At 36.2% G+C, this 27,243-nt stretch overlaps 1 protein-coding gene across 8 annotated transcripts; it reads right to left on the reverse strand.

Moving 5' to 3' along the window:
- Positions 1-27,186, reverse strand: PNISR (PNN interacting serine and arginine rich protein). 8 transcript variants are annotated; one of them, XM_081251189.1, is made up of 14 exons: positions 27,055-27,186; positions 17,984-18,064; positions 16,035-16,149; positions 15,251-15,343; positions 14,397-14,585; positions 12,802-13,025; positions 10,955-11,126; positions 9,402-9,592; positions 6,419-6,556; positions 5,163-5,262; positions 4,383-4,436; positions 3,132-3,302; positions 587-1,673; positions 1-340 (listed from the first exon to the last, which is right to left on the reverse strand). In XM_081251189.1, the coding sequence occupies exons 3-14, from the start codon at positions 16,120-16,122 to the stop codon at positions 310-312; spliced, it is 2,538 nt and encodes an 845-aa protein (XP_081107315.1). In that variant the 5' UTR covers positions 16,123-16,149; positions 17,984-18,064; positions 27,055-27,186; the 3' UTR covers positions 1-309. The 8 variants fall into 8 exon arrangements, with proteins under 8 accessions (XP_081107315.1, XP_081107314.1, XP_081107316.1 ...); XM_081251188.1 differs by having other exon boundaries at positions 16,035-16,153; XM_081251190.1 differs by having other exon boundaries at positions 16,035-16,173.
- Between the last annotated feature and the right edge of the window lie 57 nt (positions 27,187-27,243).

A 27,243-nucleotide genomic window follows, 5' to 3' on the forward strand; every position in this document is an offset into this window, starting at 1 on the left:
TTAACAAAAATGAACTAAAGAGCTTTATTGACATCACAGTACATTCAAGAATAATTTTAAGAACATTACAGCTGAAAGAGAATGGCATGTTTATAGTCTTATTATGCACTATTTTTTGAAAAAATGTAATACAAAGAAATCCTATTAAGTAACTTGGAGCAGCATTTGGAAAAAGTACACCTATTTACAGATTAAAAAAAAAAAAATTCTGGTTTCACCTACACAGCCACAATGTGCCTCTATAATGAGACAAGCCCTTAAAACTCATGGAATTTTTTAAACATCATGGCATTCTTGCCACATCATTCCTCAGCGTTTACGACGGGGAGGGGTTGTTGATCTGAAAAAAAGAAAGGGAAAAGATAAAATTTAAAAATAAAAATGTATTTTATACTAAAGAATCTGCAATTTTCAAATAAATATTATTATATAGAATTTCTAAAATTACTTAAGACTATGATCATTTATCAAGTACCAAACTGAGTTTATTAAAGAGAGAGAGAGAAAGGACACTTTCAACTTTGCATAAATTCAGTCAAATTTTTTTTTTTTTAAATCAGACAAAATACTTTAAAAAGTATACTACCTTGATCGGGACTTAGACTTGTGTTTGCGGCTTGCCTTCTTACCAGACCTTTGAGATTTCTCCATGGATCGCGATCGACTATGTTTAGGCTTCTTAGCCTTCTTTTCTTTGCTACTTCCTGGAGATTCAGAACTGCTCCTTCCACTAGAATCAGAGCCTGAATGTTTTTTACTGTCTTTGGTAGTACTTTTCTTACTATCCTGTCTAGAATCATGTCTTATGATTTTAACAGATATAGAACCACTCCTAGAGAATGTTCTTTCACTTTCTCGTTTCCTTTTTAACCTATCATCCTGACTACTGAACTTAAAATCTTTTTCTTCCCTTTTTTGTTTCTCTTTTCTTTTATCCTGTTCACGCTCCCTTTCTTTGTCTTTCTTTTTCCTATCTTTATCTATACTTCGACTCCTCTCTTTTTTCCTCTCTTGTTCTTTAGCCTCACCTTTATGCTTATGACTGCTCCCACTAAGATTTCCACGTTGATCATCAATTTTACGCCTATCTCGACTCCTACTGCGACTGGACCGATTGGTTCGCCTATCCCTTGAGCGACTTCTACTTCTACGTCTCTCTCGGGAAGGACTTCGATTTCTTCGTCTTTCTCTTTCAATGCTAGTTCTATTAGACCTCCTCCTATCTCTAATCTTTACTCTAGCCCTATTGCTCTCTATTTTAATTCTGCGAGAGTAACTTCTACTCCTACTACGCCTAGCTTTAATTGTTGGCGATCTACTCCTACTATGTCTCTTTTTTCTTTTAGGAGAAGAAGATCGGGAAGAAGTGCGACTACTACCTGAGCTAGAACTGTACGAAGAGCTAGAGACAGTACTACTAGTACTACTACTTCTGCTATTGCTACTCGAACTACCACTACTGGAACTTCCTGATCTACTCCTTCCTTGTTTCTCTTTTTCTTTATGCTCTTTTTTTGGTTCTAAAACTGATGTAGTTTCATTTGGAGTCCTTTTCTTTTCATTAACCACATCACCATCTGCTTCTCTTGCTTCTAGTAGTGATAAACTATTTTGCTCTTTATGGATAAATTCATTCATCTCCTTTGTAACCCTTTCTGTTTGCTGCTTTTCTTCTGAAACAGAAAAAGACAAAAACAGTAAGAAAGGCAAATGTGCAATGAAAAAACTCCCATGCTACCAAATTTCAAGCTACCAGACTACAAAAATACAGCAGCACTGTTCAACAGAAATAGAATGCAATAAGCAATTCAGGGCTTTTGAACAGCTACATTTAAAAAGTAAAAAGAAATAGGTGAAATTAATTTTCATATTTTATTAACCCAACAGATAAAAAATATTATCATTTCAACATGTAATCAGTTAAAAACAATATTGAGATATTCTGCACCTTTTTTTTTTTTAATGTAAAGTCTCTGAAATATAGTGAGTATTTTATACCTACAGCACATCTCAATTTGGGCTGGCTTCATTTGAAATGCTCAATAGCTACATGCAGTTAGCTGCCTTCCTGGACAGTACAGCAATAGAGTACCAAAGTGTAGAGGTACAGTAAAGCAAGTAAGAAGATTTCCCTTTTGTACAATAAGGCAACTTGAAGGTAAGTAAGTAATTTATAGGAAATTTTTGGCTGTTAACTCTTAATAATTCCTTCTCAAATTGTCCAAATAAGATTTTTCAAAAAAGAAATTCTAAATAAATATTCTTTCATTATTCCTGGTATCATTATATAAACTAAGAACTGTACACATGTACAGCATTTTACATAAAAAACCTTCTAAAAAGTCTTCTATTATACTTAAATATGCTAGCTACAAATTACTTTTCAATAGCTTACAATATATTTCCCCTTTCAAAAGTCTTTTCATTTTAAGAACTTTTTTTTTTCTTAAAGATTTTTTGATGTGGACCATTTTTAAAGTCTTTATTGAATTTGTTACAATATTGCTTCTGTTTTTTTTTTTAATTTTTTTTTTTTTGTTTGTGGTACATGGGCCTCTCACTGTTGTGGCCTCTCCCGTTGCGGAGCACAGGCTCCGGACGCGCAGACTCAGCGGCCATGGCTCACGGGCCTAACCGCTCCGCGGCATGTGGGATCTTCCCAGACCAGGGCTCGAACCCGTGTCCCCTGCATCGGCAGGCGGACTCTCAACCACTGCGCCACCAGGGAAGCCCGCTTCTGTTTTATGTTTTGGGTTTTTGGCCTTGAGGCACGTGGGATCTTAGCTCCCTGACCAGGAATCAAACCTGCACCCCCTGCATTGGAAGGTGAAGTCTCAACCACTGGACCACCAGGGTAGTCACGTTAAGAACTTTAATAAGAAATAAAAATACACTAAATAGCTTAACTTACAGCCAAGGGAACTAATGTCTCCCAAAATAAAACAAAAAAACTTTTATAAACTATCACCTTTTACAATCAATTTTGGCTTTAACTTTGATAAAAACTGCAAATGAGCCAAAAAACCTTAGTTTCAGTTACATCACATATTATTTATAATCTAGCCTTAATTCTATCTTTTGGTATTTTTAAGTTGGTTATAAAATAAAAAGAAATATGAACAGAACTGTACCTTCCATCTGTTTATCATGTAACAGCTGCTGTTCTTTTTCTTTTCTCCAAAAAGCTTCCTGTTTTTGCCGGATTCGGTGCCGTAATTCCTCATCATCAGTGTCAGATGACTCAGAACCTCGGTCGCTCCTCTCATCTTCACTGTCTCCTGATCCATAACCACCCAGTCCACCTGTGTGCATAAAGCCCAGTCTATCATATGTAAAAATTATTCTAGGCACTAAAAACTTTTTAAGGTCCGAGAAGAAAGCTCATTTCTTTTTTCATTGCCTTTTCTTGGAAGAATATGCTTATTCGGGGTGGGGAGGAGTATAAATTACAATGCTTAAGGAGAACACAGAATCCTCAAGAAAACTGATACTTAGTATCTTATTCTTTCAAGAATATTTCATATATTTCTTACCATAAGGGAATCTTGAAAATGATTGTCTTACTGTCCATGCTAACCAACAAAGCCATTTAATAGGGCAGTAACAAAGCCTTACTAAAGCATAGTCAATTCAAACTACCTTACTCAAATTTATGACGATCCTGAAAATATTTCTAAAATTAACTCTTTCATTGTTCAAAGCTTAGAAATCCAAGGGATGCTAAATATTTTTTTCCTAACAAAGTTGGAATACTGTAATTCTCACTGATACAGAAATGGTATGGTGCTAAAACTGCTCCCCACCCTGAAGTGATCTAAATAGTAATCATAACAAAATCACATGGGCACTTGGTTTTACCCATTTCTGTTGACCCTCACAAATATTAATTTGAAATGATGATGTGGAAAAGGCAAATTCAAGCTCTTATATACTTGATAATATATCATGCAAATTGAAAATTACGAACACATCACTACTATCATGCTGTAAGATAAACCCTTTCCTCTACGTAAAAACTTGACTTGCTGCAACACAATCTAAATAAAGGTCCTTAAGAGCATTAGTGGATAGGTTTTTCCCTAAGGCATGTATGTAATAATTCTGAAAGTGAGCTTAAATGCTATCATGGCTAAATTATGAACTATTATAACTTGTACTAATAAACTATGAATTAGCCACCACATTTATAATAATCCCACTGTGAATGCTTTAGTTAAAAAAAAAAAAAAAAAAAAAGCAAACCTTTTAGAGGCTATAACCCTAAAACCTAAATTTTATAAACTGTGTAGGACTAGTACAGTTTCAAAACAGAACACGTAGAGAGACAAGGTAAGTGTGATTTTTCTCTTTAAGGCCCTCTCACAAATAAGGAAAATACTTACCGAGTCCAGTGAGGGAAGCCAGTGCACTGGACTGTGCCAGCTGTTTTGCAGGAGCTTTGTATCACATCAACAACAGGAACAACATGTTAACACAAATAGCCACGATTTCATAGTCATGAGAGTCTACGGTATTGTTAAATCTACTACTATTGCTGCTTTTTGGGGAGAGAAGAAACATTAAAAACATAACATTCATTTTAAACCAGTAGCATGTCTGGCCTTGAAATTATAATTCTGATGTGAGCTGAAACTGGTTGATAATGAGGAAAAATGTTGACCAGTACACTGGTATTTTTTTTTGAGGTATGGCCCATAATTTAAATTTTTCTTTCAATATACTTTTTAAGTGTTACTAAAAATATGGGGGGGAGGGGACATTAGCTGCTTCTGTAAAAATTATAAGTGGTAAACTGTGAAAATTATGAAGGTTCATAATTCATTAGGCAAACTAATTGTATTAGAAATCATATACCAATATCATGGTATCTATACATATAAAAAAAATCAGGTGAAATTGAACATCAAGAATTTTCCATAATACATTTTATAGAACAACAGCAAAACTGCTAATCTGTGCTCAGGTAGGTTGGATAAAACAAAAATATCTGTATAGTTTTTAATATGGTGTCTACAAATCTAACCTTTCCCAAAGAGTTAAAACATGCAAGAGAATATTCAAAATCTGCTAGTAATTCAACAAGGACAACAAAAAAAGTCCAAAGTAGCCACCAAAACCAAAAGACCCCCAGGAAAAGAGAACCAAGAACACCCACAATATACCTTTCGTTGCTTTCCGGTGTGCATCTTTGGCTACATAATAAATTTCTTCATCTGTGACATCCAGTAGAATTTCAGTCAGAAGCATTTTTGTCAGCAACATCTAAGGAAGGATATTTTGTTTTTTTCTAATTTATTATAGTTACTGATACAGTTTGACATTTTCAAAAAAATTAAAAGGCAAAGCCATTTTTAGAGAAGAGATCAGACCAGCTATTCCAAGGAATAGAGTATCTTGAAAATTATTGTATTATCAAAACTTTAAAAATTTTAAAATCATGTGGATTAAAAAATATATATATGAATTTATATCTGTATAGTAGAGAAACTGAATTCTAATTCTAGAGACAAAATATTTTTTTAAAGTCCCTATTAATAAAAGTTTCCACAAGTGTTTTGAGAGGAATATCCTTTCATTTAATAATATTATTAGTAAGCAGCACAATACTATTTTCTTATGTCACTTAGGAACTTACATTAACCCTCAGCTCAAAGTAAAATTTGAGGGGAAAAAAACAAGGAAAATAACAAAAAGGCCGTCATTCCATTCTGTGAGATGAAGTCCTTTTTTTCTTGATTACTATAGCACAGCGTACAATAGACTTGAAATAAGAGCTGGATTCTAGCACTGGTTTGGCTACCAACAGCTGTTTCAAATGTGGGCCTCTCTGGGATTCAGATTACTCATCTACTAAAATAAGAGTATACTGAATCAGCTTCATCTAAAGACATTTCAAATATCACTGGTCTTTCAATATGAGAAACGCAGCACATTATATTCCCAATCTCAGAAACTGACAATACACATGATAGGCACTGAAGGCTTTGAGAAATCTTGCAATGAAGAAATATGTTTAACTGTGTTCAATCCAGTGCTTCCTAAATTTATTTTTCTATGTAGCCTTTTAATCTTTTTTCAGTATTCAAAAAACACACTTTAGAAAAATAATAAATAATAAATGTTCTCTTGGGTCTCATGTAGTAAAACACCTTTTAATTAAAAATGTGCTTAAATAACTGCTTTATAAGCTGTGATTTTGTATTATGTTACCTGGATTTTGCAGACATTATCACCCAGCAAATATACATTGTGTAAGTTTCACAAGTTCTCTCTCAAGTTTAAGATAGCCAACCAATAATTTTAAAAAATTATAAACAAGATAAACCCTATAACATAATGTTGCATGTCAATTATACCTCAATTAAAAAAATTTTTTTTAAGCCTGTACATGGTAAAAGTAAGAAATTTAACATTCTACCATTTGATACTCTTTCTCTTCTTCGGTCATTTCTGGTTCACTTTGATCTTCTTGAGGAACTGGAGATGGACTTCTGGTGACTTTTCCACTGCTTGCGGCCTCCACATTTTCAGTGTCTTCATCTTCCTCATCACTATCCTAAAAAAAGTAATAGCACTGTCGGGTAGCCCAAATTCATGCTTATAATACAATTATATATTCTATATTTTAAAACCCAAATTAAAGTCTATGAAACAGATATAAAAATGAAATTTCTCTAAATTACATTTTTGTGCTATAGATTTCATTTGATAATTTAAAATGTTACCTAAGAGGAAATATTAAGACTACAAGATGACTTATGAGAATCAATTTCAATTATTTTTCAATTTCTTTCCTTAGTTAAGTTTTACCTTATTTTATAAATAACTAGAAGCACATCAGGCCCAGAGACTGATTTAATTAATATCCATTATATATGATGGTACAGACATGAGTGGCGTGTAGAATTTTGGATAAATGCACCACAGTCATATTATTCAGTGTAACTTTTTTTTTTTTTTTTTGCGGTACGCGGGCCCCCCACTGTTGTGGCCTCTCCCGTTGCGGAGCACAGGCTCTGGATGCACAGGCTCAGCGGCCATGGCTCACCGGCCCAGCCACTCCACAGCATGTGGGATCTTCCCGGACCGGGGCACGAACCCGTGTCCCCTGCATCAGCAGGCAGACTCTCAACCACTGCACCACCAGGGAAGCCCTCAGTGTAACTTTTACAGCTGTAAATGTAAGCTATTTACCTAAAATCATGTGACTTAAAAATCTAAAGTCAGTTTCCAGACATCAGCTAGCCAGTGAAATTTGTTTTTAGCTACGTAACAGACAGATAAGCAAGAAATGAGGTCTACTTCAGATAGAGGAAATACCAGCAGTTTGTCTCTCTGAATGATTTTAGGGTTTCAGTATCCAGATAGCATACCTTAAAAAGGGGACTCTTCTTTAGGCAAAGAAGTATTCCATAGTCACTCTTAACAATCCTACTAAGTAAAAGACAAGGTGATCACCTAAATACAACTATGGAAAGACTATTTGAACCAGGGGAAGATACATGTGACACAAGTCCAAAGGCATCTGGGAGGAGAAGGAGGATAATCTCCAAACAGTTTTTTTGACACTTGAAAAAAACCATCAAACCTGAAAATCTACTATTTCATGTAAAGATTGAAAAAAATTTTTTTGTCTTTGTTAAAGGTAAACTTTAATAGTGGCAGTCTGTTGTTTCTTACTGGTGTAACACTCAAAATAAAATCATATCTTTGGCATGGTTCTTTTGTTAAAAAATAAAAGTAATTTATGGCACTCATGGAATTTAAGCAAAGCCAATCTGCTTAAGTCTAGTTAATTTGCTGTCTTTGAGACTTATTTCTGAAGCAGAAAATGGCCTTGGGAGGAAGAACCATTTCCTGAATTGCATTACTGGCCAATGCTGTGGCTGTCATACCATCTAGAAGCATACTGTTGCTAAACAAAAAAATTTCTAAGCCACTCATGCCATCTAACTGATGGAGTTCTTTTTTTAAATATTTATTTATTTTGACTGCATTGGGTCTTCATTGTTGCAGGCGGGCTTTCTCTAGTTGCAGCAAGCAGCGGCTACTCTTCGCTGCAGTAGGTGGGCCTCTCACTGTGGTGGCTTCTCTTATTGTGGAGCATGGGCTCTAGGTGTGTGGGCTTCAGTAGTTGTGGCTCGCGGGCTCTAGAACTCAGGCTCAGTAGTTGTGGCACATGGGCTTAGTTGCTCCGCGGCATGTGGGATCTTCCCGGACCAGGGTTCGAACCCGTGTTCCCTGCATTGGCAGGCAGATTCTTAACCACTGTGCCACCAGGGAAGCCCACTGATGGAGATTTAAAGAGTTAAAACTTTATGTTACTTTCAGTGCCTATGTCAAAAACTATGAAAGTTATTACATCCTTTGGTGTAAGTATAGTTTTGTTTTATAGTCCATCACTAGGGAGTTTGCTGTACTACAACAAAAGAACACAGATTTGTTCGTCAAGGTAAAACCTATTATCTAGCACCCCAGTGAATAATTTTTCTCTGGAATGAAATGTTTTATAAATTTGCTGTCCCCTTTCTCCTTACTTCCTTCAACAATACATACATAAAAACAATCTCCAATATACTTACTGAAAGTAATCTCTAGGACATTAATACTTTTTTATAAGCTAAATTAATATCTATTTATTTCAATACGTTTTAAAAATTGAAGTATAGTTGATTTACAATGTTTCAGGAGCACAGCAAGTGATTCAGTATACATATATTTTTTCAGATTCTTTTCCATTATAGGTAATGGATATTAGATATTGAACAAAGTTCCCTGTGCTATACAGTAGGTCCTTGTTGTTTATTTTACTTATAGTAGTGTGTATCTGTTAATCCCAAATTCCCAATTTATCCCTCCCCCACCTTTCCCCTTTGGTAACCATAAGTTTTTCTATGTTTGTGAGTCTATTCTGTTTTACATTTGTATCTTTTTTTTAAGATTCCACATATAAATGATATGATATTTGTAAATTGTAAATGTAAATTGGTGCAGCCACTATGGAAAACAGTATGCAAGTTCCTTAAAAAACTAAAAGTAGAGTTACCATATGATCCAGCAATCCCACTCCTGGGCATATATCCAGAAAAGATGAAATCTAATTCAGAAAGATACATGCACCCTGATGATCACAGTAGCACTATTTACAGTAGCCAAGACATGGTAGTAACCTAAATGGCCAGTGGCAGATGAATGAATAAAGAAGACGTGGTGTGCATGTGTAATATGCCATATACACACAATGGAATATTACTCAGCCATAAAAAAGAATGCAATAATGCCATTTACACTAATATGGATGGACCTAGAGATTATCATATCAAGTCAAATAAGACAGAAAAAGTCAACTAACTTTTCACACAGATGTCACAAGGAGTTTTATGTCAGGAGTGTCTACTTACAAATTTACTTCTCTGAGGTAAACGAGGGCCATCTCCTCCTTCAGCATCTTCTGCAGCCTTCTTTTCTTTTTTGGACAATTGTGAACGTTGTTGTTCCATTCTTTCTTTCTCCAACTTCTTCTGCTTTTCACGTTCCATTTTTTCAAGACCTTCTCGAATCCAAGCTGGAAGAGTCCTGCGTTTTACTGCATCTGTTTCATGTGGGACAAAATATTCATAAGTCAGCTAAGTAAAAATTGTAAATGCATGAGTTTCTTATTCGTAAGTTTCTACAATCTTTGTAACTTAAAAAAAAATAATTCTGGTGCCGCTTGAGTGCTAGTGACAAATACTATCATTCTCCAGAATGGCAGTGGTAATAAAAACAATCCACTAAATGCTTTTCTTTAAAATCATCACTTTTAATAGCAAGAGTGAACACTGCCTTAATGCTTGTAATGTGCCAAGGCACTAGGGAAGTCCATCATCTCACTTCATCCCCAAAAGCCCTAAAAGAGCACTACTATTACTCCATCTCTTTTTAAGTGAGGAAACCGAGGCTCAAAGAGATTAAGTGATGTGCTCAAGGTTACAAAGACAAAAAGTAGTGATGTGGGCTGATTCAGAGCCAACTGTTATACTATGCTGCTTCCTAAAATGTGAAAACAGAACAGAATTAAACAAAACCACAAGCCTTCACAGTAAGTTTTTTCTTGTTGTTGTTGTTTTTTCCGGTGTGTGGGCCTCTCACTGTTGTGGCCTCTCCCGTTGCGGAGCACAGGCTCCGGACGCACAGGCTCAGCGGCCATGGCTCACGGGCCCAGCCGCTCCGCGGCATGTGGGATCTTCCTGGACCAGGGCACGAACCCGTGTCCCCTGCATCAGCAGGCGGACTCTCAACCACTGCGCCACCAGGGAAGCCCAGTAAGAATTCATTTGAACTAATATTATTCCTTAAGTTAAAACAGAAGTTAGAATCTTCCTAAAATGTCTACTTTGTGATAAAAAAAAAAGAAAGGCTTAAATGTCCATTAAGTACTAGATTTGGATTTCCAGATAAAAAGGAACATAAATATGTAATTTGTCAGTTGCAATAAACTAGTTCTATTATGTTATTTAAAAATTAAAATTTTCTGCCAAACACTATGGAAAGTGAAATAAAGAAATTAATCTGACAGCAGTATTATCAGATGAACTGAGAGTGGAAAGAGTCCATAGAGAGAGAATAAACAGGAGGTTTTAAAGGGGGAACTGATCATATACTGGCATAATGTAGCTGTAGCTATCAACACTGAAGAAATATCAACATGCTATGGTCACAATAAATTTAAATTTCATCACAAAATCTGGAGTTTAAGGTAAAAGATTCATTTTAAAGAAAAATATTCAAAACTTTAAAGATTTGAGATAGCATCTTTTTTGTAATTTTAAGGTTTATGACTATAAAATGATAGGATTTTAAAGTATCATTTCCTAACATATCAGAGTATTAGAACAATTTAAGAAAATAAAACATCCTTTTTACATGATCAAAAAATCATGCCAATTGTGGTTCACTAAACTTAAATAGCTACCAATTTGTGGCGGCTCCTGCTTCACAGGAAGTGCAATAGGTGAGCGCTGCCGATCCCTGAACGATGATGGTCTTTCTCTTCGATTCTGGGGAGGTGCCGGAGGTCCTGGAGGTCCTGGTTGCCAATAAGGAGGATGAAATCCACCTTGCGGTGGACCAAAAGCAGCCCCATGCTGAAAGAGTATTGCAGTTTATTTTTCTTCACATTAATACAATATACTCTCTGGGACACACGTGTGTTATGAACTGGGACAGTAGAAATCCATGTGTGCAGCAAATCCAAGAATTCCATGTTCTAATATCCACCGATATTTCTGTAGCCCCAAGAACCTAGGCTTACTTTTCTTAAGAAAGATAAAGATTTTCTGCCTATGTAAATGCAAAGAGCCATATAAAATCCAGCTGATAATATACTATATTCAAGAAGTATAAAAAAGAATATATAAATAAGGTTTTCCATTCTGTATCCATTTATAAACTAATCCTTCCACTACCAAGAAATCAAATAAATGTCAGTTTTTCTGTAACTAGAAAATCACAGGAAAAAAAAGTTTTAAATCAATTCCAACTTCCTAGTTATGAACTTATTTCTATCATCTTGCAAGAAATATCTATTTTAAGCTAAGATAAAAGCTACTGAATCATTACATTATATATATATATTTTTTTGTAATTTTGCCATTTTCAGAGGCTTTTCTAAGCCAGATGCCAACAGAGCTGTGTCTTGTTAGCATGGGGATCTACCAAGCAAATGTTGTGTAAGTAGAAGCTCCCCACTACTACATTTTTTCAAAACAAACAGAAACTGTCCTATCTGTATACCAAATATTCATAAAGTATCTTTTTTTTTTGGCGGTACGCCACTGTTGTGGCCTCTCCGATTGTGGAGCACAGGCTCGGGACGCGCAGGCTCAGTGGCCATGGCTCACGGGCCCAGCCGCTCCGTGGCATGTGGGATCTTCCCGGACTGGGGCACGAACCCGTGTGCCCTGCATCGACAGGCGGACTCTCAACCACTGTGCCACCAGGGAAGCCCCATAAAGTATCTGAATGAATAAGAGGATAACTGTCTCAAGGTGAATACTGTTTACGATTATGCCCATTATCCATACAATTAGTGAAATAACATATGAGTTTTTTCCAAAATTTTAAATGATAGCTCAGTTTAAAGGTAACGATTGCAATCAATTATTTCAAAATGACACCTAGCACTATAATTTAAGGGTGGACCCTGGCACAGTGATTAGAGAAAATATAGCCCCTCTTAATGACACTATTCCCCATAGAGTTCTATGTCCCTAGGAATGAATTAGATGCTACAAAGAAAATTATGTACAATTCCATTAACATGTCATGTCAGAATGGAAAAAAAATGACAACACTAGAAAATGTCTTAACTCTACACAGCAGAAGGAATTGCATTTAGGAAGATGATCTATGTTCTTCATGTATTTTATTCATGTCTTAACCATAATCTATTTTTGATAAATAATGTATTCAACTACCGTGCATTTTCTAAACTTTATTTAATATTTAAAGGTACCATCTTGAAATTATAAATTAGAAAACAAAACATCATATAGCTATTGCACTTACACATTTTTCATTTTATCCAAATTTTTCCCTAACAATCCTTTATACCATTTTCCTAAGCAAATCAAAAATGAGAAAATAAAAGTCTCATGATTTTAATACTCAAAAACTGATAACTTTTTTTGAGACATAATATGTGTTTATCTGTACAAGACTGAAAAGTGAAACACATATCTTAGGTACTCTTGATGAGACACCTCCAAAGAATGGATTACGTGCACATCTACAATATTAAAGCAACAAAATATCTTTCACCTGATAGTCAAACTGGTTCACTGGCCCCACTGCAAAATTATCGGGTGGTCCACCAAAGTTGTGATTGTTCTGGTTAAATATATGCCTGTTGTCAGGGGCAAATTCCCCACTGTCCTGACTGTTGCTGTCTTCGGAAGGAGGAACAATGTCCATTGGGCCTGGTGTTGGTGGCATCCATGGCTGCTCTGGAGGGGGGTGTGGGGGCTGCTGATGCATTCCCCATTCTATTCAGGATTTAGGCATAAAAACATTCAACAGGGGTTATAACAAAATCAGCACACATCTTTAAGATCTCAAGAACGCTATATTTTTCAGTAAAGAAACAGATTAAAAAATTTATGACTTCTTGGTCCAATTTCTTTTGCATATCTTAAACATAAGCAATGAATTAATCCAATAAATAATTCGAATGAGCTAACTTCCACTCTAATTCATATCCTAAACAAGTGGAAATCAAATGCCCAAAATTATTTTTAATGAACATAACAAAATCCAAAGCAATTTTCTGTTGAATTTTTCTATTTCTGTTCAGTAACAATACCATAAAAATAATACCTTGAGATTTTTATATAATTCCTTTCTTCCATGAACACATTTATCCTCACAACATCCCTGTGAGGTAGGGAGAAATCAGGTACTATTTTTGCCAATTTCAGGAAGGGAAATTGAGGCACACAGAGGTAAATCACTTGCCTGGGACACAAAGAACACCAGCAGAGTAAAGTTGGGGAAGTGGGAATGCCAGGGTGAATCACTGATGAACTTAGGAACCAAAACATTTTCAAATGTGGGAAAATTTGGCACAGACTCCAGAAAACTAGAAATGAACTACTTCCCAGTATTAAAGATTAGAATATTCGTTATTCTTTTAAAAGTGATATTAGAGGATTACTTCCTGAGTTTTCCATTCTTACATTGAGAAACAATAATAAGTACTAATAAAGAAAAGGCGCTATGACTTCACCATTAGCATAATCAAAATAAGATTCACCTATAAAAATGTGAAAGTGACTGTTAAAAATAATTAATAACACAAGTCATAGAAAACTGAACTAGCATCAAGGAACCTAGTCATACTGTGAAGTAAAAAAGCAAACAAACAAAAAAAGTAAACAGATAACTTATGGAAGATCTTCACTATCTGAAAAAAAGGGGAGAGAGAGACGGGTGGATGGTAGGGGCAGAGTATATTTGACAGACTAATTTGTCACATAGTGACACAATTTTTCTTTAATTAGAGACTAGACATGCTTTGCTCTGCCAGTGCTGCTGCTGAAAAGGCCAGAGGTTGCAACAGAGAGACATAGAATGCTCTCTTCCCTAGATGCCAAGTGAGGTTTCCAGTGTTCCCAGCCCCTGTCAGCCTAGGAATGAAGAACCAAGAAAAGAATCAAACTGAGTGCCACAATGCTAGCAGATGAGTATAGAATAATTTTAACCACAAAATTTCAAGGTCAAATCTAATTGAAACTGCCTAGTCTTTAAGAAGCATTAATTTCAAGAAGTCATAAAACTAAGCAAATTAAACAATTTAATTTTAATCTTCATTTTATTTTAAAAATAGTCCTAAAATTTGGAAAACATAAACAACAAACCTGGTTGCCACATTCTGTTAAAGTTCGAATCCCCTTGGAAATTCCCATGATTGTTTGGACCAGACTCCATTGTAGACATATCTTGTCCATTTGGCATCATTCCTGGTGGTTGTTCCACGATGCTTTGCTGTCCTGAAGCTTCTCTTTGGGCAATCCAAGCTTGAGCCAATGCAGCCCAGTCAATCTGGCCTAACATAATTTAACATAGCAGAATTTGGCATTCAGAATGTAGGAGCTAAAAGAACAGTGTCTCTATGTAAAACAAGCTTCTCAGTTATTCCTTACTAGAGATTTTAAATATTACAGAATGTTATAGTTGAAAAAAATACATTAAAATAACCCATATTCAGGCTATAAAATAATAAAAATTACTTAATAAGACATTCAGAAAATTACTTAAGACATCCACAAAAACACTCTTAACCAATTTCTAATATTAACTCATAAGAAAATGTATTCCCTGCACCTTAAGTTTACTGGATTTTTTTAAACTCTTATTCCTTTTTTAAACCACTATAAAAACAAATGATTAACCTCACTCTTTCTCTAACAGGTCCCATCCCAACTCTGGATCCTATACACCTCACGTGAATATAGATAGTTCTTCTTGTTCCTTCTCAGTCACCCTTCTTAACATCTTTAACTCCCTTCTCTAGTCAAAATATATCTCCTTAACAACTTCTTAGCCATTCTTTATTCAAAATTCATTGTTTCTGCTATCTTAAAGTTCCTCCTTTCATCAAATATCTATAGTTAACATTTTAAGATCTAATTCTATTAATAAAGTAAACAAAGTAGATTAAGATAGTTTTTTACATCTCAGTTTAGCAAAGATTAAATAAATATTCTCATACCTTTTGATGAAAATGAAGTTAAACTTGACAATGTACATCTAAAACTTTTAAATGTACAACTGTGCTCTATCAAATCTCTTAGATTTTTTTTTCCTAAGAAAATAATTGGACAAGTAATAATGGTACATATACAAAATTATGGGAATGACTTCAAAAAGCAAAAACTCACAGACAATCTATCATCTAAAAGTGGATTTATTACAGTACAGTCCTATAACAGAATGCTATGTAGCTATTAAAAAAAAGAAATAGGATAAGATTAACCCAGTAAAGGCAGGACAGTGGAAGGGGTCATATCAGTTAAACAAAATTGGCTACGAATTAACCACTGCTAGAGCTAAGTAATAAATGGGGGCTCCCTATACTCGTTTCTACATCTGTATATGCTTGAAATATTCCATATTAAAGAGAAATTTTAAAATGATAGAGCATACCATCAGTTGACTATGATCTACATAGAATTTTAAGATTCCGAATTAACAAAAGTATGATTAAGCAACACATTTAAAACTTTCCTCCTTCTTTAGAAAACAAGAACTAAATCAGTTTTAAAAATATTAAAATCTACATAAAGCTTTCTACTCTTTGAGGAAATCTTCCAAAGGGAAATCCATTCCCTAATATGTATGCTAGGTAAGATTATTTACAAGAAAAAATTAAAATCTGACCATAAAATGATCAATAAACCAATCCCAACTCTACCTCCGTTAATTCCAGTGCCTATGTCCCACTCATCTCTATACACCCGCCTCCCCCACTCCCCAAATTCAATTTGTTTCCTTACTTGGATCCTGCTGGTGCTGGAATGACTGCATCCATTGTTGTTGATTCAAGGGCCATTGCTGCCAAGGCTGTCCTCCTTGATCCCACATCCTGACTTTTAAAGTGTATCTGATTTTCTGTCTTCAACAAAATAAACATAGCTTAAAAATGAGAATGAGTGTTCTTTAATGTTAAAGCTCACACATCAGAAATTATTATATGATGATACATTTATGTGATCAGAGCTCTAAAATTCTGCTCAAAAGGTTGCCAAAGGCAACTGGAATTTTTTAGTTGGCAAACAAGAGTAGAAAATTTCATGTTAATGCTGATGTCAAGAGTTTAGGGGCAAGCACAGCTCTATTCAATTTAGCTCAAAAGGGGGAAAAAATCTAATTTTTCCCAATATAACTCTCTGGAAATGTAATTATTTTGAAGATTATTAAAAAAAAGTGATGTACCCTCCCTCAAACCAAGGCTCACTGAAGAGGGTAACCAAATAGCTCTAGCTAATGAAGGAAAACTCTTCCTTATAAATTATAGTTAATGAATGCATAAGGTAGAAAAGATTTAGAAAATTACCATATTGTCAAACCTAATAAAAACAGCTGTTTCAGGCAGTCTTCGAAGAAAAGTTGATGGGAAATCAAAAATTCAAAGGTTGCCGAAATATCATCCCTACAAATTATTAAGTGTCTCCTCACGAGATACAAAATTACATCCCAGAATCACTATGAATATTTTCACCAAAAATGTTTACCTGAATCCAACTGAGTTTTCGGCTCTCACTTTCAGTGTAAAGGAATTATTAGGGGACAAAGGTACTGGCCAAATAGTATCAAAAGAAACAATCAGACAAATCTAGAAGGTGAGACAGTCCACAAGACCAGCTATCTTTTCTTTCCTTTTTGTTGGTGGGGGGGCCACATCGTGCAGCTTGTGGAACCTCAGTTCTCCGACCAGGGATTGAACCCGGTCACGGCAGTGAAAGCCCGGAATCCTAACCACTAGGCCACCAGGGAACTACCCAAGACCAGGTTTCTTAACATATAATTAACATGGAAAAGTAGAGGGGAAAAACATACATTAATACCTATTAAATCTAGGTGATGAGTATGGGGGCAGGGGGGTTCATCACACTAGTTTACTTATCTGTAATCTAGTTTGAAAACATCCATAATAAAAAGTTTTAAATGCTTACAGTCATTTTATCTCTGTACTTCATCCAACACTGATATACAACCCTATTCAAGAACCAATGACACACATAGTAAGCAGAGTGTGTTTCTTCATTTTTGTACCCCAGGGCTTAGCACATAGCAGGCATTAAATAAATGTTTACTAAATGAATCCTTTCAGACTGACCCTTTCCTCTATTCTAAAAACAATACAAAACTACGCCTTAGTATTTATTGCAGGGTCACAAAAAGTGGGAAAGCCAGATATTAAGGAAGTAACAGACACCAACTTTAATATGACAATTGGCTACTACCATCCAGGCTCTTAGAGCTTGCAACCACAGTCTTTGCAGCATTCTCAGAATGTTACATAGTTCTGTCAATGGCAGATCCTGACCTCTCAATTGAAGAACACTGAATTACAAAAGATGCATTCCTCTGTTATACCTTGTTTACTTATGAGTCAAGTGCACTTATCTTCTAGTTGTATTAATATATCCTATTATAATGGGATTATTAGAATATGGCAAAATAGGCATTAAATAGTACCACACTTGAGGCCAACAACTGTACTGGGTATCAATTCCAAGCTAAAAATACTTCTTTTTCTAATCTCTCTTCCGATTTTCTCTCTTCTTTTTTCCCTCTCCTCTTTTCCAACTATACCTTTAAAGCCCTTGAAAGACCAATAACTCATTAGCACTCTTGAAAACTTTAATTAACTTTAATTAAAAGGTAACAAATAAATAAAGAGGAACACCCAGAAGAAATACCAACTGCTATTTTGACTGACCTCAGAGGTTCACCTTCTGTTTAAAATTTAGGTTGATTCAGAACTACAGCTTGGAAGCATAGCAGCAAGATTACTTATGCCCTGAAAAAAAAAAAAAGTGTATGTTTGCACTTAAATTTTGAAGAGCTATTTGAACTAATAAAAATAAATTCTAGAGATGCAACACGGAAGTGTGATCATCTCCAAATTAATTTGAACTTTTTCTTCCATTAATTTTATAATGAGAAAAGATTTACCATTATAAAGTTAAGGGAAACAGGTACATCAGAAATGAGAAGGCAAAGCTTTAAAAACATTTTGCTTTCAAAAATATCTTTTTTATTTACTTGAACAATTAACAATACAAAATAATGTCAAGAAATTTAGGAATTGTCATATATGCTGAGAAAAAAAGGAACAACAAACATTTTAAAAGATTTCATCCATCTGATATGAACTTAAATGGTACAAATAAGTAATAAATTCAGATTTTTCTATGGAATTTTAAGTTTAAAAATTACATCAGCAAGGTAAGAATAATTTGTCCCTCAAACGGTTTCTTCTTCCCATTAGATTAATACTTTTTTTTAAAGATTTTTTTTGATGTGGACCATTTTTAAAGTCTTTATTGAATTTGTTACATTATTGCTTCTGTTGTTTTTATCTTTTGGTTTTTTGGCCATGAGGCATGTGGGATCTTAGCTCCCCAACAGGGATCAAACCTGCACCCCCCTGCACTGGAAGGCAAAGTCTTAACCACTGGACCGCCAGGGAAGTCCCCAGATTAATACCTTTTTAAAGCTGATAGAAAGACAAATGTATTCATCTTTTTACTTTCCAAAGATACCAGACAGCTTCTTGCTGTCCTAAAGCAAGTGACCAGCAGTCACTAAGCAACAAATGAATAAATGAATGATCTATAGGTTCTTCTTTCCCTCTGTTTACTTTTAAAGGTTAATGATAAGAAAGCTGTTGACCTATATACAGGAGAACCAAAAAAGCTGGCGTAAGCAGAGCTTGCTATGTTTTCCAAAGCTCTAATGGCACATCAGAGTTCAGTGCATAGATTTTTCTGTCGTAGGTTGTAAACTCATACAATGTAGGCATTATAACTAGCGCTACACAGTGCCTACTGGAGTTGCAAATAGATGTGCACACAATAAAACCACTTTAATGATGAAAATGATGTATATTGACTCCCTATCATCATTTCCAATACATAGATTTACTTTTCTAGAAATCACTCTAAACTAAGTTTCTTTTACTTATTCCTGTTTAATGGTTATCACGGCCAACGTTTCCAATTCCCCTTTTAAGTTTTCTGATTACCACTTGTCACCTAGACTTAAGGACACAAGCCCTGGTTCATGATGCCTGCCTATACCACTCACTAGCTGTGTGAATATGTGCAAATTAACTACTCTCTAATCCTTGGTTTTCTCATCTGTAAAGTGGTGAATGTAATAAATGTCTACCTCATAGGGTTATTGTGAGGATTAAATGGGAAACATATAAAGACTTGGCCCAGAAAGCTTCAATAAGTAGTGGTCAATATCACCACTAAGACTTTCTCAGTATTGTTTTTGATAGCACTCAAGTTTACAACTGGGGGTGGGGACGGGTGATCAAGCCAATCCACTTCTACTCAATTCCATTTTCTTCTGTTAAAGCAATCTAAGACTTATCCAGATTTCATTTTATCTTTGGAATGTCCCTACTTCTTACAATATCATAGGTTGTAGCTTTTATTAAAACAAAACAAAAACTTCCATGTTTTCCTACGCACAAAGAGGTTTTACATGCATATTTTCAAGAGTGATCTGTATTATTTGTAGCCATTTTTCTGATGGCTACATAGTAAAACTAGAACCAACCGCTTCTAGTTTTACTATGCTTTCCAAAGCTCTTTTCCCCCTAAAGTTTTTATAGAAGCTATTATTCAAATACAATGATTGATACACTTAGGCTGAGAAAAATATGGAAAGGATGTGAAATTGTGAGAAACAGAACAGAATAAAACGCAGCAAAGAAGGTAACAGTAAAAGTCAAGGAAGTAAGAAGTTAGAAGCTATTCAATAAAATGCTTCAATTAAATCTGCAGTTGAGAAACTTTATTTGGCTACAGAGGGTGTGTTGAACAAGGGTGTAGGTAAAACACCAAATGTTCAGTCTTTTTGTAAGACAAGTTAGCATTAAAGTATTTTATCAAAATTGTAAATAATCATCCCTCTGACCCAGCAACTCCACTTCAAGGACTTAAAACCATGGATGAGCATACACACCATGTAACTCAAAAACCTGCAGCATGTCTTTAACAGTGAACATCTGCTTTCAGTGACACTCAAAGGGCAGTAGGTGAGATAAGAGTGAACCATACAGTGGACTCCTATTCAGCCATTAAAATGAATAAAGTAGACTTTTATATGCTGACATACACTGATGTACGAACTGTATTATGAATTGTATAGTGAAAAAAATCATGTGATACAGGATGAATAATGATACCACTTTAAGTTCCTTTTTTTTAAAGAACACAATTTAGTATAGAAAATTCCTAAATTACCAAAAACCTCTTAAAATTGGTAAGCTCTGGAGAGGGAAAACAGAGATGAGTTAATTTTAATTTTTTATTCTCTACCTTTCTATATTCTTCGAATTATTTAACCATGAGTGTGTTTTTTTTTTTTTTTTTTTTTTTTTTTTTGTGGTACGCGGTCCTCTCACTGTTGTGGCCTCTCCCGTTGCGGAGCACAGGCTCCAGATGCGCAGGCTCAGCGGCCATGGCTCACGGGCCCAGCCACTCCACGGCACGCGGGATCTTCCCGGACCGGGGCACGAACCCGTGTCCCCTGCATCACCAGGCGGACTCTCAACCACTGCGCCACCAGGGAAGCCCGAGTGTGTATTTTTAAAAATAAATCTACTACAGATTTTTAAAGATACAAAGAATCAGGAAGCTGGTCATGAAAATCTTCACGTGTTTTGTCTTGGCTCAAACGAGAATCTTCTTGAGGGCAGAGGAAATGTCTTGATAGTTATTTGAATTCTCCAAAGTGCTTTGCCCATATTAAGTGGTAAAATATTTTACTCAGTCACTGAAATTTATTATCAAGTAAATATATTAATATTCAACAATGAAGATGACACTCTAGTACTGCTACTCTGAATTTATAACATCAAAAATCAATTCCAATTTATTCATTCTTCCTTTAGCCTTAATTTTAAAGATTCTTAAGCTCCATTTCTCAAGTTTAGAGAAATGTGATTATTGATGAGCCAGGCTACAAGACTTTCCCTTTACAGGGTTAAATTAATTTCTATTTCCTTGGAAACAACTGGGATTTGGGAAGAACAGAAAGATCAACAACCAGGATTTGCTGCAGATTATGCACATTATCGCACAGAGCTATAAAAATCTAGTTTATGAATTTGACCAGTGTTATGGATTGACTTGTGTCCCCCTAGAAGATATGTTGAAGTCCTACCTCCACTCCCAGTAACTGTGAACATGACCTTATTTGGACATAGGGTCTTGGCAAACATAGTCCAGTTAGGATGAGGTCATACTGGATTAAAGCAGGTCCTGATCCAGTAATGATTAGTGCTTTTAGAAGAAGACATAAGACAGGGAGAATGCCACATGACTACAGAAGCAGAGACTGGAATAAAGTGTCTACAGCCAAGGAAAGCCAAAGATTGCTGGGAACCAACAGAAACTAGAAAGAGGCAAGGAAGGATCCTCCCCTAGAGCAGAGACAGAAGAGAGAAGAAAGAAAAGAAAAGGAGAGAGAGGGAGGGCGGGCTGTCGAGCACACATGCATGAACCTACCAAAACCTTTATTTCAGTCATATCTGTAGCCTGGAGAACTGTGAAAGAACAAATTTCTGTTGTTTTAAGGCCAGTTTGCGGTAATTTGGTACAGCATCCCTAAGAAACTAACACAACCAGAAATGACTGTCATTTATCTTATTTCTTACATGACTCTATATTAGAACATTCATTGCTTTGAGGTTCTTAAAATTACTTGCTTAAATGACAATCATTAATATTTGCAAAAGTCATCCCTTAGACTGTGTGACAGATAAATGAGAATGGAACTATAGTGCTTGTTTTAAAGCCCTTAAGCATCAATTGCAAAATCAAAGAAATACAGTAACACACCCATCCTTTGGTGCATATATTGAAATGTTTCTCATATCAAACACAAAGTTTAGAAACCACAAAACGCAACAATCCTCTTCTCCCCTGCCATTTCAGTCTTACACTCCAGGTAATGGATCTCAAAGACAAAAAGAAATCATTTGGATCAATTCAGATTCGGTGGAAATGGCACTAACGAAGTTAATCTTGTAATTATTTGAAATGTAGTAACTTTTTGATACTTGATGTGACATGCATTTTAGTATATACTGAAATACTTTGTAGTCTGCAGCTCAAGAAAGGTAGTCAAAAAATATTGGAGAATTGAATACTTTGGTTATAGATACCAAAAAAAAAGTGATTAATTGAAAAATAAATTTGGAAGAAAAAGAAATGTAAAAAGCCTAAAGGAAACAACCCCTCAGTGGCGACAAGAACACTTACCTTGGTTCTAATACCATTCTCTAACAAAGGAAAGGAATCAGGGACCATTAGAGAAATAGCTGATTCTTAGAACTGGGGCAAGAAATATACAAAATGATCCACTAAGATCAGGAACAAGACAAGGATGCCCACTCTCACCACTCTTATTCAACATAGTTTTGGAAGTTTTAGCCACAGCAATCAGAGAAGAAAAGGAAATAAAAGGAATCCAAATTGGAAAAGAAGAAGTAAAGCTGTCACTGTTTGCAGATGACATGATACTATACACAGAGAATCCTAAAGATGCTACCGAAAAACTACTAGAACTAATCAATGAATTTGGTAAAGTAGCAGGATACAAAATTAATGTACAGAAATCTCTGGCATTCCTGTACACTAATGATGAAAAATCTGAAAATGAAATCAAGAAAACACTCCCATTTACCATTGCAACAAAAAGAATAAAATATCTAGGAATAAACCTACCTAAGGAGACAAAAGACCTGTATGCAGAAAATTATAAGACACTGATGAAAGAAATTAAAGATGATACAAATAGATGGAGAGATATACCATGCTCCTGGATTGGAAGAATCAATATTGTGAAAATGACTCTACTACCCAAAGCAATCTACAGATTCAATGCAATCCCTATCAAACTACCACTGGCATTTTTCACAGTACTAGAACAAAAAATTTCAAAATTTGTTTGGAAAAACAAAAGACCCCGAATAGCCAAAGCAATGTTGAGAACGAAAAACGGAGCTGGAGGAATCAGGCTCCCTGACTTCAGACTATACTACAAAGCTACAGTCATCAAGACAGTGTGGTACTGGCATAAAAACAGAAAGATAGATCAGTGGATCAGGATAGAAAGCCCAGAGATAAACCCACGCACATATGGCCAACCTATCTTTGATAAAGGAGGCAGGAATGTACAGTGGAGAAAAGACAGCCTCTTCAATAAGTGGTGCTGGGAAAACTGGACAGGGACATGTAAAAGTTTGAGATTAGATCATTCCCTAACACCATACACAAAAATAAGCTCAAAATGGATTAAAGACTTAAATGTAAGGCCAGAAACTATCAAACTCTTAGAGGAAAACATAGGTAGAACACTCTATGACATAAATCACAGCAAGATCCTTTTGGACCCACCTCCTAGAGAAATGGAAATAAAAACAAAGATAAACAAATGGGACCTAATGAAACTTCAAAGCTTTTGCACAGCAAAGGAAACCATAAACAAGACCAAAAGACAACCCTCAGAGTGGGAGAAAATATTTGCAAATGAAGCAACTGACAAAGGATTAATCTCCAAAATTTATAAACAGCTCATGCAGCTCAATAGCAAAAAAACAAACAAGCCAATCCAAAAATGGGCAGAAGACTTAAATAGGCATTTCTCCAAAGAAGATATACAGACTGCCAACAAACACATGAAAGAATGCTCAACATCATTAATCATTAGAGAAATGCAAATCAAAACTACAATGAGATATCATCTCACACCAGTCAGAATGGCCATCATCAAGAAATCTAGAAACAATAAATGCTGGAGAGGGTGTGGAGAAAAGGGAACACTCTTGCACTGCTGGTGGGAATGTGAATTGGTACAGCCACTATGGAGAACAGTATGGAGGTTCCTTAAAAAACTACAAATAGAACTACCATATGACCCAGCAATCCCACTACTAGGCATATACCCTGAGAAAACCATAATTCCCAAAGAGACATGTACCAAAATGTTCATTGCAGCTCTATTCACAATAGCCCGGAGCTGGAAACAACCTAAGTGTCCATCATCGGATGAATGGATAAAGAAGATGTGGCACATATATACAATGGACTATTACTCAGCCATAAAAAGAAACGAAACTGAGCTATTTGTAATGAGGTGGATAGACCTAGAGTCTGTCATACAGAGTGAAGTAAGTCAGAAAGAGAAAGACAAATACCGTATGCTAACACATATATACGGAATTAAAAAAAAAAAAAAAAGTCATGAAGGACCTAGGGGCAAAACGGGAATAAAGACACAGACCTACTTGAGAATGGACTTGAGGATATGGGGAGGGGGAAGGGTAAGCTGTGACAAAGCGAAAGAGAGGCATGGACATATATACACTACCAAACGTAAGGTAGATAGATAGTGGGAAGCAGCCGCAGAGCACAGGGAGATCAGCTCGGTGCTCTGTGACCGCCTGGAGGGGTGGGATGGGGAGGGTGGGAGGGAGGGAGATGCATGAGGGAAGGGATGTGGGAACAGATGTATATGTATGACTGATTCACTTTGTTATAAAGCAGAAACTAATTTAAAAAATTAAAAAAAAATAATAATAATAATAAAAAAAAGAAATATACAAAATGAGCCTGGAGCATCTTGTAGTGCCAGGAAGTAAGAAGATGCTCAGAAAAAGGGGGAGGGGGGAAGGGGGAGGGGGAAGATGGGGGCATGTCAAAGGTGCGCAGTAGACAACTGAAGGAGCTACCAATGTGCAAAACTGGAACAATCTGGGCGACAAAATAAAGTAGTACTGGATTATAACACAAATTATGACATAAATATCTATTGAATCCTTACTGACATAAATAAATTGGAGGGAAGAGACAAATCTTCCATGCGGAGGGATTCCAAATAAATTATGTAGATACTCCACCCTAAAGGAGGGAGAGCTTAACTCTCCACTCCTTAAGTGTGCTTTGTGCAAAGGGACTTCCTTCCCAAAGAGTACAATATGGAAAGGAGGGAGTGGACAGAGGAGAGTAACTTTACGGTGGAGAAATGAGACAAACACTACCTCAAGCAGGTGATCAAGGTCAATATCAACATGATAAGTCATGTTCATAGTATGTAGCCTTGATAGAATGTGATGAAAAAGGCATTTTACCTCTGTGATCTTTTTCCTCAAAACCTCTAATACCAGTCTTATCATGAGAAAAACATCAGACAAATTCCAATAGCAGGTCACCCTACAATATCCCTAGCCAGCACCCCTCAAAACTGTCAAGGTCACTGTATTACTTTGCTAGGGCTGCCATAACAAAGTACCACAGACTGGGTAGCTCAAACGACAGAAATTTACTTCCTTATAGTTCTGGAGGCTAGAAGTCCAAGATCAAACTGTCATCAGGGTGGGTTTCATTCTGGGGCCTCTCTTCTTGGCTTGTAAATGGCTGTCTCCTACCTTTGTCTTTATGTGGTCTTCCCTCTGTGTACTTTTTTTTGTGTGCTCTTTTTATAAGGACACCATTATAGCACACAGGGCCTAGCCTAATGACCCCATTTTACTTCTTTAAAGACCCTATCTCCAAATACAGTCATATTCTGAGGCACTGAAGTTAGGTCTTCACTGTAGGAATTTTCAGCCTGTAACAGTCATAGAAAACAAGCCTGAAAAACTGTCACAACCAAAGAAGACTAAGGACACATGACAATTAAATGTTATAGGGTGTTCTAAATAGGATCTTGGGCTAGAAAAAGGACATTAGGTTTAAACTTAGGAAACGTGAATAAACTATGGACTTTAAGTAACAATAATGTGTCAATATTGGTCCATTCAATGTGACAAATGTACATGTACCGTACTAATATATGTTAACAATAGGAAAAACTCTCTGTGGGGGGTTGGGGGGTAGTTTATATGGTAACTCTGTACTATCTGCTCAATTTTTCTGTAAATCAAAAACTGTCCTAAAAAAGTAAAGTCTATTAACAACAATAACAACAAAATTTTTAACAGAGTCTCAATCAACACCATCTTAAGAGAATTGATTTACTGTTACCTTACCTACAGCCACGTAACACCTTACAAAACACCTTCAAGGTTCTGGTTTTTGTTGCATTTGCCTTGATGCACTCAAACCAGAAATTCCAAGTTTATTTTGTTGTTCTATGAATTAACCAACAACAACCAAAATGTGTCGAGTACCCATGATGTTCAGATGACAATGATATCCATCACAGGATAATAAAACTGAAACATTGGAAGCTACCTCCTTCTTTCCCGAAGCTAACCTAACACATAGTGTCTATGACTTTAAAAACACAAGGTTAATACAAACTAAGGAACCTAACTGTAGTTAGTTAAAAGGACACAGTTGCCCTTCGCTGCGCCTGCGGAGTCGGAGGTGCACAGCAGAAAAGGTCCAGGTCCGGGCCCCCGCCTCCTCTGATCCCCTGCACCCGCTCCCCATACGGGGGGGTTCCCACTGCGCACGCGCAGTGCTTAACGGCCGGTCGGGAGCCCAACAATCACTCCCTTCTCTTCCTAGAGGGAACTCTCACAGTTACAAGGAGAGGTCGCGAGCAGTCTCCTCAATACGAACATTTCCTTTAAACCGGGAGCAGCGCCGTGATTCACCAAGTCAGGCGGACGCCACCGCTTTAAGGGAGATGAGGTTCCAGCGGTCGTGCCAAGCAGCGTACGCAGCCTACGTGTTTAAGTTATGCTACCTTCGCCACAGAAACCAAGAAGATTCTAATGACCCGGCAAGTCCCCACGCCTAATCGTTCTCCACCACTTACCCACTCTGATTCCGGAACACCGTGTCGCCACCGTTCCTATAACACCTCTCCAACCCTTTCGATGCTTCTACTTCTTCGCGAACAAGACAAGATGGCGCCCGAGTAGTCTCACCCGGAAGTGAATAATAACATCCGTTTGTCATCTGAAGCCATACTGTCCCCCAGCCAGGTCTTTGACCACGTGACTGT

This window comes from Mesoplodon bidens (genome assembly GCF_964165515.1).
Source record: "Mesoplodon bidens genome assembly, chromosome: 12".
Classification (NCBI taxonomy): domain Eukaryota; kingdom Metazoa; phylum Chordata; class Mammalia; order Artiodactyla; family Ziphiidae; genus Mesoplodon; species Mesoplodon bidens.